The sequence below is a fragment of the Pezoporus flaviventris genome, unplaced genomic scaffold (genome assembly GCF_033815535.1).
Source record: "Pezoporus flaviventris isolate CSIRO_AGI_PZ_B2104156 unplaced genomic scaffold, CSIRO_AGI_Pfla_v1 ptg000007l, whole genome shotgun sequence".
Classification (NCBI taxonomy): domain Eukaryota; kingdom Metazoa; phylum Chordata; class Aves; order Psittaciformes; family Psittacidae; genus Pezoporus; species Pezoporus flaviventris.
Genome location: NW_026892555.1, coordinates 6,218,063 through 6,236,099, shown reverse-complemented (window position 1 = coordinate 6,236,099; position 18,037 = coordinate 6,218,063). Strand labels below are relative to the sequence as shown.

The 18,037-nt window shown below is 38.3% G+C and overlaps 1 protein-coding gene across 3 annotated transcripts in view; it reads left to right on the top strand.

Annotated features, from left to right (window-relative positions):
- KHDRBS3 (KH RNA binding domain containing, signal transduction associated 3) overlaps positions 1-18,037 on the top strand; it is an 89,197-nt gene that overhangs the window by 30,975 nt on the left and 40,185 nt on the right. For all 3 annotated transcript variants that reach the window (XR_009742417.1, XM_061447687.1, XM_061447686.1), the window contains exons 3-5: positions 7,623-7,739; positions 10,707-10,853; positions 16,436-16,575. Coding sequence is in view for 2 of the 3 variants with exons in the window: in XM_061447687.1 (XP_061303671.1) it covers positions 7,623-7,739; positions 10,707-10,853; positions 16,436-16,575 (404 nt within the window). In the remaining variant the exon portion in view is untranslated. The remainder of the gene's footprint in view (positions 1-7,622; positions 7,740-10,706; positions 10,854-16,435; positions 16,576-18,037) is intronic.

The following is an 18,037-nucleotide window of genomic DNA, read 5'->3' as shown; positions in this document are numbered from 1 at the left end:
CTTACAACACATCTAATGCTTTGCAAAGTGGTTTTGTCTCAGATCTGATTTTGCTTTGACAGTTTAGGGAGCTCAGATGTTCCAGTTCTGGAGGGAAATAGCTTCCATGGATGATAAATGGAATGATGATGGTTTTCCATGAGATGGATCAAAACTATGGGGAAAAATTATTTGTTTTGTGACAGCCTACCATTTATAATTTGCTCTGGATCTACACTTAAATACTGGATAAATCTCAGAAATCAGTGAGAAATGGTCTGTATTGTGTTCCCTGAAGTAATACTTGAGATACATGCTCTCAAAAGTTGCCAACTTTTAAGGAGCTGGTATCAATATAAGCCTTTTAGCTCAACATTTAAAGAGAAAAGACCTATTTCAAAATGTCATTGGTATATATAATAGATCTGCAGTTGTTATGTAAAGTCATTGAAAGACTACTATTTTAATCACGTGAGTAGCTAGGAAAGAATTTGTCATCATAGCTTAGCTCTGTGGAATTTCTTCAAGTAAAAATAAGAATGGTTGTATAACCATTAGTTACATGGAGCAACAGGCATGGAATGTAATACCAGGGATAACTTTTGAGCAAATTTATTGACCAAGATTTGTTGTGCATAAATGTTTAAAGCAAAAAAAAGAGTAACGGGCTCAAACTTAAACAGAGGAAATTTAGATTAGATATAAGGAAGTTCTTTATTGTGAGAGTGGTGAGGCACTGGAATGGGTTGCCCAAGGAAGCTGTGAATGCTCCATCCCTGGTAGTGTTCAAGGGTGGGTTGGGCAGAGCCTTGGGTGACATGGTTTAGTGTGAGGTGTCCCTGCCCATGGCAGGGGGGCTGGAACTAGATGATCTTAAGGTCCTTTCCAACCCTAACCATTCTATGATTCTGTTCCTGTTTGTGAAGGGGAGTAGTTTGAAATGGTAGAATGTAGATGCTTGGAGTACTTAGCTTTCTATAGAAACTGTATTTTCTTAAAGTATGAAAAATGTTTGTTTTCCTGTTTTCCCTGAAAAAGTTTCCTGGTTTTCCCTTTCATCGTAAGAAAGTGCTCCGAATCTTAAGGTAACTGTTTTTTCCTGTGACCCTATCACAGAGGAATCCTTGCAGAAAAGTAATAATGCCAAGAAAGCTTTCTGTGACTTTAATGACAATGGCTTGTTTAAGAGTGTTACAGGGAAGCGTTTGGTCAAGCATTTATACTTTCACTAAGTATTTTAAGCTGGATGAACCATTCTCAGCAGAGTTGCCCTGGTGGGGATAAAGGAGGATTACTTCTATTATATCCTCCTTTCTGCTATATATACATTTAAAAATGCTGTAGCATTGGCATTAATTCCTTTTTTGCTGAAATTCGTACTGTAGATCAAATGCTTGTGCTTGCTTGTGTACTTTTTTAGCTGTGTTTTCTCCAAACTGTTTTCAGGGAATAGGTTCAGACAGTGATCTGGTAAGGACATAAATCTCTAGATAAGTATTAATTATGTTTTGATGTGGGGATTCTGAAGAAATGGGTGTTAAGCAGTGATGTCCATAATCTCCATTATACTATATCTGCAAAATTGCTTCTTAAAATGAGGATTTATGAATATCTGGGGGAAACAATTTTCAAGTAAAATATATTGATTTCTTTTTGTTTCTATTGGGATAGATTTTTTCCTTTAAAATATACCTTAAATTGGATGTTTTCTAGTTATACAGCACTCTAAAAAAGGAAACCAATGCATGCTTTCTGTATAGGTAACTAATATTTGTGGGCAAGACAGATTCCATGGTCAAGGGATAGAATCTCATATTTGAGGATTTTGATAAGGAGCTGTAGCACTTCATGGTGTATTTTTACCTCCAAAGCCAGAGATGTAGATAGATGCAGGAGTATGTGCTTTCAGTGATCAGAGGGTTTGGGGAATTACCCATCCTAAAATCTTGCATTCTTTTGCTCAAGCTAATGCAAATTTGGTGATACTTTATAATAAGACTATAGAGGGAACCGTTTATCACTGCTGCAGTGTTACTTGGCTTGAGCTTCAGCTGAGGTAGCAGTTTTTCCAATCTTCACTTGTCTCCTCCCAGGTCTGTTAATCTGAATCTTGATGCTCCTTTTGCAAGGATTCTGATAATTTAGATGTTTTAGCATTCATTATTAACATATTAGGAAAAAAAATCCTTACTGTGAGGATAGTGAGGCCCTGGAACAGGTTGCCCAGAGAAGCTGTGGCTGCCCCATCCGTTGCAGTGTTCAAGGCCAGGTTGGATGGGGCTTGGAACAACCTGGTCGAGTCAAAGGTGTCCCTGCCCATGGCAGGGGGTTGGAACTGGATGAGCTTTAAGGTCTCTTCAACCCCCAAAAATTATGTGATTCACTTAATGTACTGGATATGGCATATGCTTCAGAGCTGGTCTAGAAGCAACTCTGTGTTGTGGACTTTCATCTTCTGTTTTATATATCATTATCTATAACATACTGATTCTTAAGATATCAGAATCTGTCTTAATGTAGAAACAATCTTGGATTTAACATAGGTGATTCATCCAGTGTAGAATAACATTCATGGCTGGCTCTTCAGAGTTCAGCTATCCTGTAGAACTGTGAATATTGCAGCACCTTCCAGACTAGCTTATGCTGGAAAGCAGTGTGACTGCTTTGATACTGTTATAAAACTAAGGTGATGCTGGTGAACTTGAGGACAGTTTTAGGTATTTACAGCAGTTTGGATATAATTGTGCTGTACTAGGGAGAAGGGTGAGTGCAGTGGGGGTTCTGGCATGTCTGATTCTGAGCCAGACCTAATGAATGTGACTGATCAGGCTTGTACAGAACTGCTTAGATGTCATCATGTTAGTAGGATCCAGTGCATCTAATTCAGACAATTTACAAGCTTGAGTTAAATACTGCACCTGAATTTGTTTGGTTTTTTTTGGTGCTTTTGGGCAAATAAACTCTGAATTTCCAACAGAAAAGAAAGGTAAAATTTTATTCATGCTTTTACTGTAATTTAGGAGAAGGCAAGCTATATGTTTAACTCTACAATGCATAGTTTTGAACATCACTTCCTAACTGGGACAAAAACTACCTGACAATTAAAATATAAACTATAAATCATGACAAATGGAAGTTTTTTTTTGGCAAACAAACTCTAAATGGAACCCATGGAATGTGTATATTAGCTATCTTGTGTAAGAGCTAACCTGGTTCTACCAGGCTTATTTGCTCGTTTCACCAGTAGGTAGGCTGGATTTGTTGATAATGAAAACTTGTCTTTATGGTGACCTTATACCTTTAGGGATGACTCCTACTCCTTGATTGTTGGGGTAAAGTGTATCAGTAATGATAGTAACTTAGTGGCTGATACCTTTTGAGTGTTTATGAAATATTTCAAAATTATCCTTTTGATCAGATGTTTCCAGTTTTATGTAGAAGGGGGAAAACCCAATAGTTTGAACTAAAACAATACCTGGTAAAAGTAAATGATTTCTACTGAAATGATTCATTCAATATCATAAATGAGCTTTGTTTATGGAATAATCAAGTGAAATGTTCCAGAGCTTTTTCGCTTTCTTATGTTGGAGCAAAAAGGCTTTGGAACTGCGCTGTAAGCTGTTCGGTAGTAACCCCTAAGTTCATTGCGTTCTTAAGCTACCCCTGGAGTTACTGTGTTTTCAAATCAGCAGAATTTGACTTGCAACTGAAAACCAGGTTTCTCAGACTTTGGATCTATCAGATCTAATATTTGGAGCCTCAATGCACGGAGTAATTCAGTGGATCTCAGAATACAGCTAATCATGTTCATTATGTTTTCTAGACCACATCTGTGTGGCTTGTGTATCTACTTGTGTACTTGTGTAGCTACCACAACATCCAGCTTCAATGCTAAATATTGTGTTGGTTTTGAGACGACAGCTCTTGGTGCTATTAGTTTTATAGGTCATGTTTTAGATATGCACAACACATTAAACATTTGGCTTTAATTGAAACACTAGAGCTGGAGTAAACAAATGTTTTGGAATGCCCAAGCTGTCTTCTGAGCACTGAAGCTGTTTAGTAACTTTGATTACATTCAGAGTGGATTTCACTTTTGTTGCAGGTATGCATTTCCATTTGTCATGATTTATAGTTCATATTTTAATTGTCAGGTAGTTTTTGTTCCAGTTAGGAAGGATTTAAAGCTATGCATTGTGTAGTTAAATATATGCTTGCCTGCTATTAAATTACGGTCAAAACATGAAAATTTTACCTTTCTTTTAAGATTACCACTGGAAATTTAGACTGTATCACACTGCAGGTATTCAACATTCTGAAGTAATTTCAGTATACTTCACTGTAAATGGAAAAATCTCTCATTTTAAATGTATGCAGTGTTTGGGTTTTGTTCCTAAGAACTTAACAAGGCTATTTTAAAGTAAACATAAGTAATCTTGAGTAATGCATGGAAAAATGATATTTCACTATATGAAAGCTTTCATTTGAGCTTTGCTTATGAAAGGAGTTCATACTTATGATCCTTTATTTAAGGAAACTGTTGACAAGGAGTTACTGACTTTTAGAAGCTCAGTCTTGTTATGTATTGTTCCAATTTGTTTGCTTTCCTTGCAGTTATACCTCCAGAAATAATAAAATCACAAGTCCAAGGTGTAAGGGACCTCTAGGGAATATCTGGTCCAACCTTCTGTTGAGATTATGGTTGTAAATTAGGTTACACAATGCCCTGTCAATTGCTGAGTGAATGTTCTCAGCGAGGGACATTTCTAACATTTTTCTGGGGAGCCTGGTTCTGGTGAATATTTTCCTTGGCTGTATCTTAGGACCTATAAGGAAAAAAATATACCCAATAAAACGAACTTAGAATTACCTACAGATTTAGTAAGAATTTGCCTGTTAACTTCAGAACACCAAGGCCTTAAATTTAGTGGCTTCTGTGGACTTCATGAAGGCATGCTAAGACACATGAAAAATGAGGTGCTTGGTGACAGCCAGCATGGCTTCAACTAAGGGAAAATCCTGCCTCACCAATTTGGTGGCCTTCTATGATTGGGGTAGAGCTGATGGACAGGGGTAGAGCAGTTGATGTCATCTACCTGGACTCGTGCAAAGCATTCGACACTGTCCCTTATGACATCCTTGTCTCTACATTGGAGAGACATCAATTTGATAGAAGGCTGTGTGGAGACCTCATAGCAGCCTTCCAGTATCTGAAGGGGGCCTATAGGGATGCTGGGGAGGGAATCTTCATTAGGGACTGTAGTGATAGGACAAGGGGTAATGGGTTAAAACTTAAACAGGCCAAGTTCAGGTTAGATATAAGGAGGAAGCTCTTTACTGTGAGGGTGGTGAGGCACTGGAATGGGTTGCCCAAGGAAGCTGTGGATGCTCCGTCCCTGGCAGTGTTAAAGGCCAGGCTGGACAGAGCCTTGGGTGACATGGTTTAGTGTGAGGTGTCCCTGGGCATGGCAGGGGGCTTGGAACTGCATGATCTTAAGGTCCTTTCCAACCCTAACTGTTCTGTGATTCTTCTATGATTCTATGACTAGTGATGCATAAGTAATTTGGTCAATGATATCTTGGTTCTAACTCTGGTATACATTGGTGATTGAACTTTGAGGTACTAAGGGAGGTAAAAGTCTTGTTTTCATACTTGGCAGGCTTTTAATGCTTGCATTTATTTTTCTGTCTAAAGCTGACTTAGGTGAACTGGAGCTGTAGACTGTGTTGTAGCTGGGCATTTTTTCCATCAGCACTTCTGATGTTGCAGCAAAGGATTTTGAGCTGCACTATCCCATTGCCGAGTGTTTTGAAATTCCTTCAGGGGAATAGGGAGATCCTTATAGGAGAAGCCCATGTAGGCCCTTCAGTGACACAGTAGTAGAGCAACAGTCAAAACTTACAAACCGATTCATAAATGCGAGGCCACAAAGAAGTAGCTTAAGTCTGTTTGTTCTTTAGCATCACTGTTTTACTTGTGCCTTAACTATCTTTTTAACATGATTGTGTCAGTTTAGATTCCATAGTATGAATACTCTGGTTTTCCGGTTTCGTTGGGGGTAATAAATATTTCTGAACAGTACTTTGTTGATAAATAATCTCTATTGCCTTATTATTTGGACAGGAGCTGTGGTGGGTTGATTTTTGCTGGCTGCCAGGTGCCTACCAAGCTGTTCTATCACTTCCCTCCCTCAGCAGGGTGATGGGGAGAAAGATAAAAAGCTTGTGGGAGATCACTAACCTATTAGTCACAGACAAAACAGACTTGACTTGAAGATTAATTTATTGCTAATTAATTGTAACAGAAGGATAGAGTGAAATAAAATTAAACTAAAAATAACTTCCCTACACCCCCCCCCCCCTCTTTCACAGGCTCAACTTCACTCTGATTTTTCTACGCAAGTCCCTCAAGTGGCACAGGGGGATAGGGAATGTGGGGGGTTGTTGGCTCAGCACCTCAGTTCCATCCTCCTCATGATCTTCTGCTTCAGCCTGGGATCCCTCCTGCAGGATACAGTTGGAACTGCTCCAGTGTGGATCCCCCAGAGGGTCACAGACTGCTGTGGTTTAAGCCCAACCATCAACGAAGTACCACACAGATGTTTTTTTGTTCTCTGAATAGTTAAATGGAATCCTCAAGTTCTCTGTAACAATCCTTCAAATTTCATATACATTCCAGACCACAGTGCAGTGATATACAGAAGGAGACTGCTGACCACACAGCTTTCCCCCCCCCCACCATGTGTGACTGGGAATACATGCTGTATGGAGCAGTGCTTATGAGAACTTTCACATTTCCTGGCTTTCCTAAGCATCCTTGAAATGGCAATAGACAAATTCTCCCTTTGTTTTCAAAAAACGGATTTGATACCTGTTTTCTTTAGCCAGCTTTCCTTTTGAAGCATCTTCTGGGCTGAAAGGGCACCACCTGTATGTTTTGGTACTTTCTATCAATGCCAAGGGTTATGCTTTCCTTGTTTTCTTTGTCTTCCTTGGTTTTTGAGGCTCGCCACTCCCTTCTCCCTAGTTATCTTAGTGATGTAATGCCATGGTTATGAATCCCAATTGGCTTTGGTAAACTTCAGTCATAATGGGGGGTTGAGTGGCAGTTGAGAAGGTAAGTGTTGATTCTGGTTTGGGACTGAATTTATATGCTTATGTTCTGTGGCTTTAGCCCCTTGATTGTTCCTGGGTTTTAGAGCAGGGTATGTTATATGGATTACTTCATAAATCTTCAAGGGAGGATAAGGCAATCAAAGTATTCTTTTTCTTGAGAGCTTTGGTATTATATCTGTAAGATTGCTGCCAGCCTTGTTTTTATGGTTATGTACCTGGTAACAATTGTTGGAAAAACTGAATTGCAGTTTGAGCACATCTGTTCTCAGTCTTGAGTGGGGTAAACACAAAGCTCTCTTTTCAAGTACCTGATTTCTTTGAATTCAGGTGCTTTGATATTCCTCTTGACACCTGGTGGAGTCACTTTCATGATGTTAAATGTCCTACAGAGTTGTAGTTAATGACTGTAATTTATGATCTAATACTTTTTTGCACCTAAAAAAGTTATTTCAGCAAAATATTCCATTATGCTAATTCATTTAGACTTAAAAATGCAATGAGCTTAATGGTGCTTTGTTTTCTTACAGTTCAACTTTGTGGGGAAGCTTTTGGGTCCACGTGGCAATTCTCTAAAGCGTTTACAGGAAGAAACACTGACAAAAATGTCTATTTTGGGCAAAGGTTCTATGAGGGACAAGACAAAGGTAAGACCTGAGTATGTTAGTGTTTGATACCTGAATTTTATAGCTTACCTAAAACTTTTGCAGAGGTGAACAAACATCTTGCCAAAAATGGGAGCAAAGAAAAAGCCATACCCCTCATGTTGGTTAGATTCAGATGGATGCTGCTTTCTTTTGAGTCTGTTCTCACTGAGTATTTTTGAAGCTACCATGAGTTGTATGTAGGATCCCAAAATACAGTCCTTGGGCATTTAAGTGGGGCATTACCAGTGGCTCATTCTAGATTGGTCTTGTATAGCTTATAATGAGTAATGCCCAAATAATTCCCATTTTTGAAGGAACCCCACTTCTAAATTCCTCCAGACATGTTCACATAACATTTAAACTTAACATGTAATAACATTTCTAGGCAAAGGAAAAGAGCTGATGGAAGGAGGTAAAATACAATGAGAAGAAACTTCACAGCTCTTTGGTGATGTAGTAAAGATGGAAATGGATGGCGCTATGAGCAGGTTCTGATAAATACTGCTGCTCAGCTTCTGATTTAAAGCAGTAGACTTCAGGGGTTGGTAGCTGCTTCTTGATAGCTTGACAAGTAGGATGAAAAGCAAAAGGCTGTATAGGAACAATAAACTACTACAAGGTGAAGTATATTTACTGTCTTTAGGCATATTGCCAGATGCCTTGTGCTGCTATGCATCATAAGCTGTGCTAGTACTCTGCTTTGTTCTGGACCACGAGGGGATGAAATACAGGACCAAGGTACAAAGCAAATAGGGTAAGCTTTCTCATAAAGCTTATGGTGTGCAGTACTGGAGGGATGTCTATTGAAAACACGAAGTTAAACCAGATTGCCCAAACCATGACCATTTGGTGTGCTAAATGTTACATGAGAAAATGAAGATTTAAAGGACAGATTGTCTTAAAAGTGGTGACCTTGCTGTCCCTTAGCTCCCTTGTTCCACATCTGGTTTGCTTTCATCCTTTCAGCAGCCTCAAATCTCCATTGCAGTGAGGAAAAAAACCCAAAGTAGTGTGTTTTAGCCAGCCAAGTAGCATCCGCATGCACATGGCGCAGCCTAGCTGGTGTATGTACTGTCAAATAATGGAAGGCAGAGTATTTTGTGGGAGTTAAAAATAGTGTCAGTGAAGGAAGCTGGAATGGGAATAAGCTGTGGCTTTTCTGTTGGTCACTGTGGGGAATAAAAAGATCCTGAAATACTAAATGTATGCCCAAGGTTGGGAGATGTAGGCCAGTGGGTGAACTCATTCTCTTTTGTATGGTGGTTTGCTGCGGAGAGTAGTGGGTTGCCAAGCCATGTTACAGAACTGTTGGGGGAATCAAAGTGAACTTTGCAAGTGAAGCAAAAGAAAGATTGTTACCTTAAAAGCTTTCATGGGGATGATTTTTGGAACAACCTGCACTGAAATTCCTTTTTGTAGAAATTGCTGATTGAAATCCTTTTCCACCAAGCACTGCACATGAAATGGTGACTTTTTTGTTGCGTGTTGCTGTTAGCTGGCAAGCTGAGTGATAACCACAGAAACTTTCTGAATTCTCAATTCTCTGCACATCCAACTGTACAGTGATTCTTCTAAGGGTAGGGAATGGTTGGTAGCATATATACTAAACCACAAAGTATATGGAGAGCTTCACTAATGAAAGCATATAGCTTCTGGTGCTAGATGTTGGTTCATGTATCTTCAATAACTGTGGTTTAATTATATATTTAAGTGAGAAACTGCCAATTAAAACTAAATAATTAGGATCTGTAGTAGCTTTTATTAGTTTACTGCTGCTTCTTATTCTGTTATTTGTTGTTTGTATTGAAAAGAAAACAGTTTTGATGGCAAAGTCTAATCTTGCTGACTGACCTTTTCATATTCCTGTTGTGGATGCTCTAACAGCTAACTATATTCTGTCAGGCTTAAAACATCCCCATAGTCAAACATCAAGTATAATGACATGAATGATATTTATGAGAAGCAGAAATGGTTTGTCACTTGCACACCTTAACCCATAATTAAGGAGTGTGCATGGGAGGAGATTTCCACTATCTTTGAACCAATAAGTTTAGGTATCTATAGAATTAAATACTTACCAGTGCATCCCATATGTGTTAAGCCATGGGAGAGATTTCTTAGGGCTTTCTTTTAAAGACAGCATTGTAACAAATTCTTAGTAGTTCTGTTATTTGATAATGCAGTGAAATTAAATGAAGGCTTAGCTTCTTGGAAAGCACCCTTCAGACTGGGGATGAGAAGCAGCCTGAGAGTAACATATGGCTGTTAAGTGTGTGAACAGTTCACATGTGAATGCAAGTATTTGGGAAGTGAGCTCAGCTCCACTACCTGGAAATAGTTTTTCAGTTGTATTGAAATGGGTTGGGTGAAGCAGAATAAAAGAAATAAACTCTTCTGAAATAGCTAGTGAACTCTTTTACTCTACTATCCTATTCCCTTCTCATAATGCTGTTAGCTTCATATTCAAGTAGCACAGTTCTGTGAAGGATGTACTCATGGGGTAGAAATACCAGTGAGAACAGAAAATTTAAACTAGGAGTAGTGCAATAAGACTATGGTTGAAATAATATCAGTAAAAGAATCTTGTTATGGAATATTAGAACAGACCTGTTTCTGAAGACTTGAATTTTGAGAGGAGAGGCTTCAAATTCACTTACTTCTGTGTCTTCTAGATGAAACAGATGCACGTTCTCCCTTGTGCTACAGTTTCTGTATGTCAGCAGAAGTCGATGGGTCCTATTTTGTGTTGGGTTATTGCTTATGGTTGATAAGCAAACTGATACTACTCTATTTTAGCAACAAGATTGGTTTTAAGTGTATCGGAAGTATGTGATTTTTATCCTCTTTAGTTGACATCAGAACATGAGTAAAAAGTATGTGCAAATGCCTCTGAAGCAACTTTAATACTTGGACTATAATATGCTTAAAGAAGGTGGTAAAAACCCCAACATTTTTCTTATCTCTTAGGAGGAAGAATTGAGAAAAAGTGGAGAGGCAAAGTACTTCCACCTGAATGATGACCTGCATGTTTTAATTGAAGTATTTGCTCCGCCTGCAGAAGCATATGCCAGAATGGGACATGCATTGGAAGAAATCAAGAAGTTCCTCATCCCTGTTAGTATTGTAACTTTTTTATGGGAATTCTGGTAGTCTTGACTGAGAAACTGTCTCTAAAACTGACTTAGTGAACAATATTGGTCAGGTCATGTTACATAATTTCCTTCACCTGTGAAAGAAGTGATGCTTACAAATACTTCTTGATATAGGCAGCGATCGGGTGAATGGATAACTGTCCACATATGCTTATGATAACTGTACAAATAATGAACATCTGTTAAATATGGAAAAATAACTTTGCTTAAGGTAGAGCTTTTCTGTGTTTTTGCTAAATCTGAAGCATCAGCATAGGGTTCTGTTTCACTAAGAATAAATTTGGTGTTGTAGTATTACTCCCACCCATAATCCTGGTTTGGCATTCAGTGCTGAGAATCAATACAATTTTATCATGTAGCTAGTGACACATGGGTTATACTTGTTTTATGTATACTTCAACTTGCAATGTATGGATATATAAAATGAGATGTGATTTCCAGTGTAAGCTTGTACTCCAGCTTTGGGATATGCACAGACAATGGTGTTGCAGGGTTTCCAGTGTCTTTCTAGAGAAGATTCTTATTTGCGTCTCATGTAAGGATGAGACTTGATTGTTTTGTGATAGTAAACTCATGACGGGGCATTTGAGAAGGTGTTATTGTGTGTGAAGCTCCTATCTCTATTAAGTTTTCAGTAGGTATTCTATTTTTATTGGATATGAAATGAATGGAAAAAGCAAAGCATTCTGAAGGTACCCTGACTTCTGTTTATCTTTACTGCTGAAAAGGTTATCCAAGTGTTAGTTTTGATTCATGTCAGATAGTGGAAATGTGGGAGACCAAGCTGAGGAGACTTTGCTAAGGTGTATGTCTGATAGCATCATGTAAGTGTTTGAGAGTATAGTCAGTGTGGCTGTATTCAGGACCAGTCAGGGATGTCTGTTGTACGCTGCTATAGTTTGTTGTGGGTAGCGCTGCTGGCTGTACTCCGGGGTGAATCAGTTGGTACAGATTAGGTGGCAGTGCTGCTGTATGCATTTTGAGGATTTTAGTTTATTCTAAACCTAGCCTAGATCCATGAAATTAAGTCCCCAAGTGTCTAAAATTGATTGTGTGCTCCTTAGTGTTTAATCTGATGTTTTTGTCTGAAAGTTATTTCATATGCTCTAACACTACCCCCTGACAGGAACCAAAGCCTGATAAGTAATGATCACTAAGAAGCTCATTTAGGAATACATGATGATGTGAAATAACACTTTGTGTGTTATAAAGAAGCAAGCATCACGTTATAACTTTGCAGGTTCCAAATGCATAAGAAGAGGCAAATAAATATACTACTGCTTGCACATCCTAACTGATTAGGTTGGTGATACTCTAGAGTGTATTTGTAGGAATGCTGGGATACTCCAGAGAATATCTGTAGGAATGCTGGGCTGTCATAATGTCAAAGGTTACTGTTATTTGCATGACTTATAGTTTGAGTGTGTGAAGAGATAAGGGAGAATTAACTTCAGTATTCTAGTGAGCAAACAGCTGCTCTCTTTTGGGATGGAAATATGCTCATTTTTGATAAATGTTTTTTGCAAGCACTGGAAGCAAGGATAAATCTGATCCTGCTGCCCCTTCATCAGAGGTTTTATTTTTCTTCATTGAGCTTGATTCACCTAATACCATAATAAATGAAGTATATCAAAACCTAGCCATGACTCTACTGCCAAGTCACTAGAATTACAGACTTATAATGAGCAATTCCATTCATTGGTTGTGCACTTTTCATCTCGATTTTTGATCATTGCATTTTGTACTGAGCAGAACTGACACTATATAATTTTTTCTGAGCTATGGGATCAAGCCAGTGCCGTCTTAATTTTCCTGTGGCTTCTCAAATGTAATTTTATGAGATTTGTTCTCGATGCCTTTATCTCTTCTGCCCCCACTTCCCATAGAACTACTGGTAGGTTAACTTTCTATAATATCTGTTGTGACTTTCTTAAAATTATCACTATTTTAAGAAATAAGTCCTGCTATCAGTATGCAAGATTATGGTCATAATTTGTTCTCCTTACAATGTAAACTAACCATGCCTTCCAACAACCTTTGCTTAAGATGATTTATGAATATGGTCCTGGTGCAGTTTGCAGAGCATAACAATTGGTCCTAGAATGTAGGGTACAAAATATTCTTGTAGTTGCTGACTATACCAAAAATGCCTTAGTCTCTCTTCTCCTATCTTTATAGATCCATAATGTGCACCTTTAAGTTCAGCCTCAGTCAGCTGCAGTAGTGTACTTCCCTTTAAGCTATTGATATAACTCAAACCAAGACACAGAACCTTGACTTGAGGGTTTTTGGCTGTCCTTATGTTGCTTTAACTCTCACCTGTTTTCTGTGGGTAGAATTGTGGCTTCAGAATTAGAGTGTAATTTATTATCCTTTAAATTAGCCAGTCCCTCTTGTTTGGCCAGAGCTTCTGGTCAGCAATCCAATATTATGTTAGTTATTACTTCTGCCAGTTAGGATGAAAAGACCATCACCTCCCCCTGGCTCCTGTATTATACCATGATTACTGCAGTTTTGGCCAATAGGACTTCATTCTGCTTAATTTTTGAGTAGTGACAATCATTCTGACAGCTGCAGCATTAATTATGCTTTGCTGTTGGGTACCAGTTACTTGTTTTCCTTTGCTTTAAAGACAGGTATAGAAATATTAGAGAGAATCTGTAGCAGACAGTTTGCAGCGTGAGCAAAATTGAGTTTTTCCCATTGAGTTTTGCCTTGCCTCCTGCTTGCTCAGTTTGTAAGCTGTGGTGATGAAAGTGTTTAATGGCATTTGAAAGAGCTTGATAGGCTTTGGAAACTCATTTGGTTTGCCAGCTTGCTTAAGGAAAATAAATCTAAGGGGTGGGTGTGTGTGCCAAAAGGGTGCTGGAAAGCTGATAGCTGTTGCACACTGCCAGGATAAAGATCTGCTTGGAGGTTTTGCAGAACTGCATAGGGTCTTGCATGGGTCTGTGTGAATGTTAACTTTTTACTAATAGTTTAATAAATCAAAATAAGGTCTTAAGTGTATTGATCAGGGCTGGGTGAAAATTGCAAATAAACTGTTGCTTAGTTGGATCATGTAAGCAATTCTGTGTAGGGAGAAACTACCTTGAATGTATCTTCATGGTGTAGTCATTCTTAGAGTAGAAAACATCCTCTCTGCTCTGAGAAGAGTAGTCAGGATGGGCAGTACTCCTAAAATGAAAGTACATCTGTTCCCTTGGAATTCAGCAGCAGTGTTTGACTGAAATAAGTGCCACCTCTGCTGAAACTGTACAGGGGAAGAGCATAATCTAAAGGGTTTCTGTGTCCATCTTCTGTTCTAGGTGAGGAAGAGATTGTTTCCTCAATTTGACTTGAAGTGTGCTGCTTTCCAGCAGTGGGTATTCATAAATTGACCATCTGTTAATCCATTAGACTCTGAAATGGATTCTTCAATTAACACTGCTGCTTATCGTGGCTTCCTTGTACTGCTCCTTCACTCTGTATCCTCCTCCTGCCTCTGGTGCATGTGATAAGGACCCTATTTCTGTTCTTTGCCTTTGCACAGTGGAGTCCTTGTCTGTGACCTAAGACTGCTGGTATGTCTAGTAGTTTGCTACGGGAAAATGAGAAAGCATCAGGGAGGAAAAAAAGGATCCAACATGAACAGTAGCAACCTAAGCACGTCTTTGAAGAAATTAAATTAGTATTAGATTATATAGGTATTTTTCAGAAGCCCTTTTGAGGAGAATGTCTTGTAGAGAAGTTACAAAGGACATTTGATAAATACCATGTCAGAACTGGGACCTGTGTGTTTGTGGTACAGTTCCTTAGCATTTTGTTTAAAGAGTGAAGTTTTATTTCATATATTGTATAGAAATTTGTTTGTAGCCAGTTCTGGTCCAGCAACAATTTACAAATACAAAGTATTTGTACTGTATATTATTAATGTATATTTTAAGCTCTATGTTGCTATACTCCTCTATGTTGCTATACTCCTCTATGTTGCTATACTCCTCTATGTTGCTATACTCCTCTATGTTGCTATACTCCTCTATGTTGCTATACTCCTCTATGTTGCTATACTCCTCTATGTTGCTATACTCCTCTATGTTGCTATACTCCTCTATGTTGCTATACTCCTCTATGTTGCTATACTCCTCTATGTTGCTATACTCCTCTATGTTGCTATACTCCTCTATGTTGCTATACTCCTCTATGTTGCTATACTCCTCCTCTATGTTGCTGGCCAGAGTAGTGTTCAGTTGCCTGTTTCTACTCTCCCTAGGATGGCTCGGTTGTGTATTGGGTCTAAGCTGTTCTGTAATGTAAACTCTTTCTCAAAAGCTTCAATTATGGAGTTTAAGGCAGTTAATTTGGTCTTGAAGACTCTCCTTCACTTTGTTTGCTGGTTGATTTCTGCTGCTAAATAGAGGATGATCTCAGATGGGCAGTTTTGAGTTAAATTTCAAAGCATAGTCAAGGTAGATCAGACAAAATACTTGTATAGTGACATTTCTTCCTAATAGTAGTAACTATCTTTAGTAATGTGATGTAATGGAAAAATTGCTTTGTTCTGTTCTTACAAGTCTAGTTTCAAGGATAATTGAGATCTTTGAACTCACAGAAGTTTTAATCTTCTTTCTATGCAGTTATTCAGTTGTCTGCAAGGCTACCTGATGATCGCTTGGTATCTGTCTAGTACATAAACATAATAAGCACAGATTTCCTGTGAGAGACGCAGATGTTTTAATTTGTAATTGAATTGTAAAATGGGTGGTATTTTAAAAAATCTCCGCTCTTTGAAATGAGGGGATTTACAGAAGATCAGAGCTGCTGTGTCAGAAGCATCACTTCGTTCTTATTAGAGGACCTAGTAATATTTTGATTCTCTGTATGTATACATGTTGCATAGAATACTTCTTGATTCAGCTTTACAGGTGCATTCTTTGGCTCACTTTAAATGTAGGAAAAATGATAGAAAAACATGTAGCTCAAGAGTTCATTGCATGCCTCTTATTCCTGTGATGTGTTTGTTTTGGAGTTTGGTTCAAGGTCCCTGAAAACTCTTGTGCATTTGAGAATTACTGTGTAAATTCCATGTAAATCACTTCAGCTTTCTTTTTGATAGACCTTGAGAAGGTTTGTGCAGAGTAAGAAACAAGCCATGTGTCCTCAGTCTCTTTACTGCTGCATATTCTAGAACTGATTGGTTTAGCTCTTTTTATGAGATAATAGTGCATGTGCTTATTGAATGAGTTCACTTGTTTATACTTTAACTCTTGATTCTAAGTGTAGATCCTATCACCTGTTCCTTCATGAGGCACTGTCCTCATGAGCATATTTTTTACTGCTTTGCAACGCCAGGCAATGGTATTTTTGCTGCTTTTAACACACTGTCATTGTACAGTTGGAACTACAAACTAGATCTCCACTTAGAATATGGGACCTTTATTCTTTGTTACCTCTATCTACAGCATTTTAACATTCACATTTTAATTGGTAAAGCTGGGGGGGGGGGCAAAATGCAGTGGGAAAGAACATGCCTGATACTTTTCCTCTCTGGCTCCCCTGTTTTAGGACTACAATGATGAAATCAGACAGGCACAGCTTCAGGAATTAACATATTTAAATGGTGGCTCAGAAAATGCAGAAGTTCCAGTGGTCCGTGGAAAAGCATCACTTCGAGCAAGAGGAGTACCAGTTCCTGCTTTGTCCAGGTAAGTATGTCAGCTGTAGTGGAATTTCACTTGGAGGTACATTTTAAGCTTCTTCCTTCAACACCCCCTCCCACCTCACCCCTCAGAGTACAACAGGACCAATCTTCATTCATTGAAGATAGAATAATTTAGAGTGAATTAGCAATGGTACTGATTTTTTTTAATGAAACTTAAATGATACCTGTGTTAAACAATGTACATCAGGCAAGGTGTTTAATCTTACTGTGAGCAACTGCTTGCCTTGAATTTTAAAGTTGTCCCTTAGGTGCATGCAGGGTCTGTGTATGGGCCCTCTGGAGCTCACAGCTTTGAAAACTGATAAATCTGTCTTGCCTTGAGTGACATAGGCATTTCAGAGCAGTTTCTCAGATGCACAGAAAATGCATATTTTTTTACTGTCTTAAGTTTCACAGTCATAATGAAATGTTACGGAAGTGCTTTGGAGGTAGAATATGGTTTTAGTCTTATCTGAGTGGCATTACTTCATCAAAAAGCAGCTTGTGTTTGCAGGAATAGGCAAGTCTATTGCTTTTGCTCTATTTTTCTTTGGTGCAGGAGATGTTTTATTTTTACCCTAGCAGCCCCCATCTTCCTTGCAATACTGAGATGACAGCTTCAGCTCCTTTGAGTCCTGAAGTGTGAAAACAAAACCTAAATAAAGTGTTTAACTGTTTGTTACAGTACAGAGAAATTGTGGCTGCAGCAGCCAAGTTTAACTGTTTCCTATGGTAAATAATTTTCCTTTAGTTGTGGTTATAGTTCTTATTAATGCAAGCTTGAAACTTACGTATCAGCTTTTAAAACTTCAGAATAATATTTTGAAGTGTTTTAACTCGGGTGTTAGAAGAAAAAGTACTGAGGAATTAATGCATTTATACAGGTCTGCAGTTGTACAGTAAAGTGTATCCTGGTAACGGCTGCAAATGAAATGCAGAATGAATCTTGGAGAATTTGCACTTCCAGTTGTGTCCTGTAACAATGTAATTTTCTCTAAATCAGCAGTTTTTTGTTCTTATATTGTGTAATATCTGTTCTGTGATTTTAATATTGTTCAGAGTAGTGATAAATGTATACTGAGGGTCACTTCTTTAGCACTGAAATCAGCCATACAAAAGTCCTTACAAATTGGAGATCTCCATTTTTGAAATTTTATTTGCTAATTTTACTTCAGTTCTTAAATACCTGTTTTAACTTCACCATAGATACCTATAACAGCTCTGCTACAGATGCTCAGTACAGATGCAGTTGTGTATTTTCTTCATTTTTCATGTCAAGCTAATGCTTCTGCAATACAGGAATCATTGTTCTGATCTTACTGCCAGAACTTGATACCTACTATTAGCTAGTGCATCCATAATCAATTTTTAGTACTGAATTTCTAACATGAATAGCTCCATCCTCTGGATTTTGGTATTTTGTTTTATTTTATGCAACACTTACACTGTTACATAGCTCAGAATCC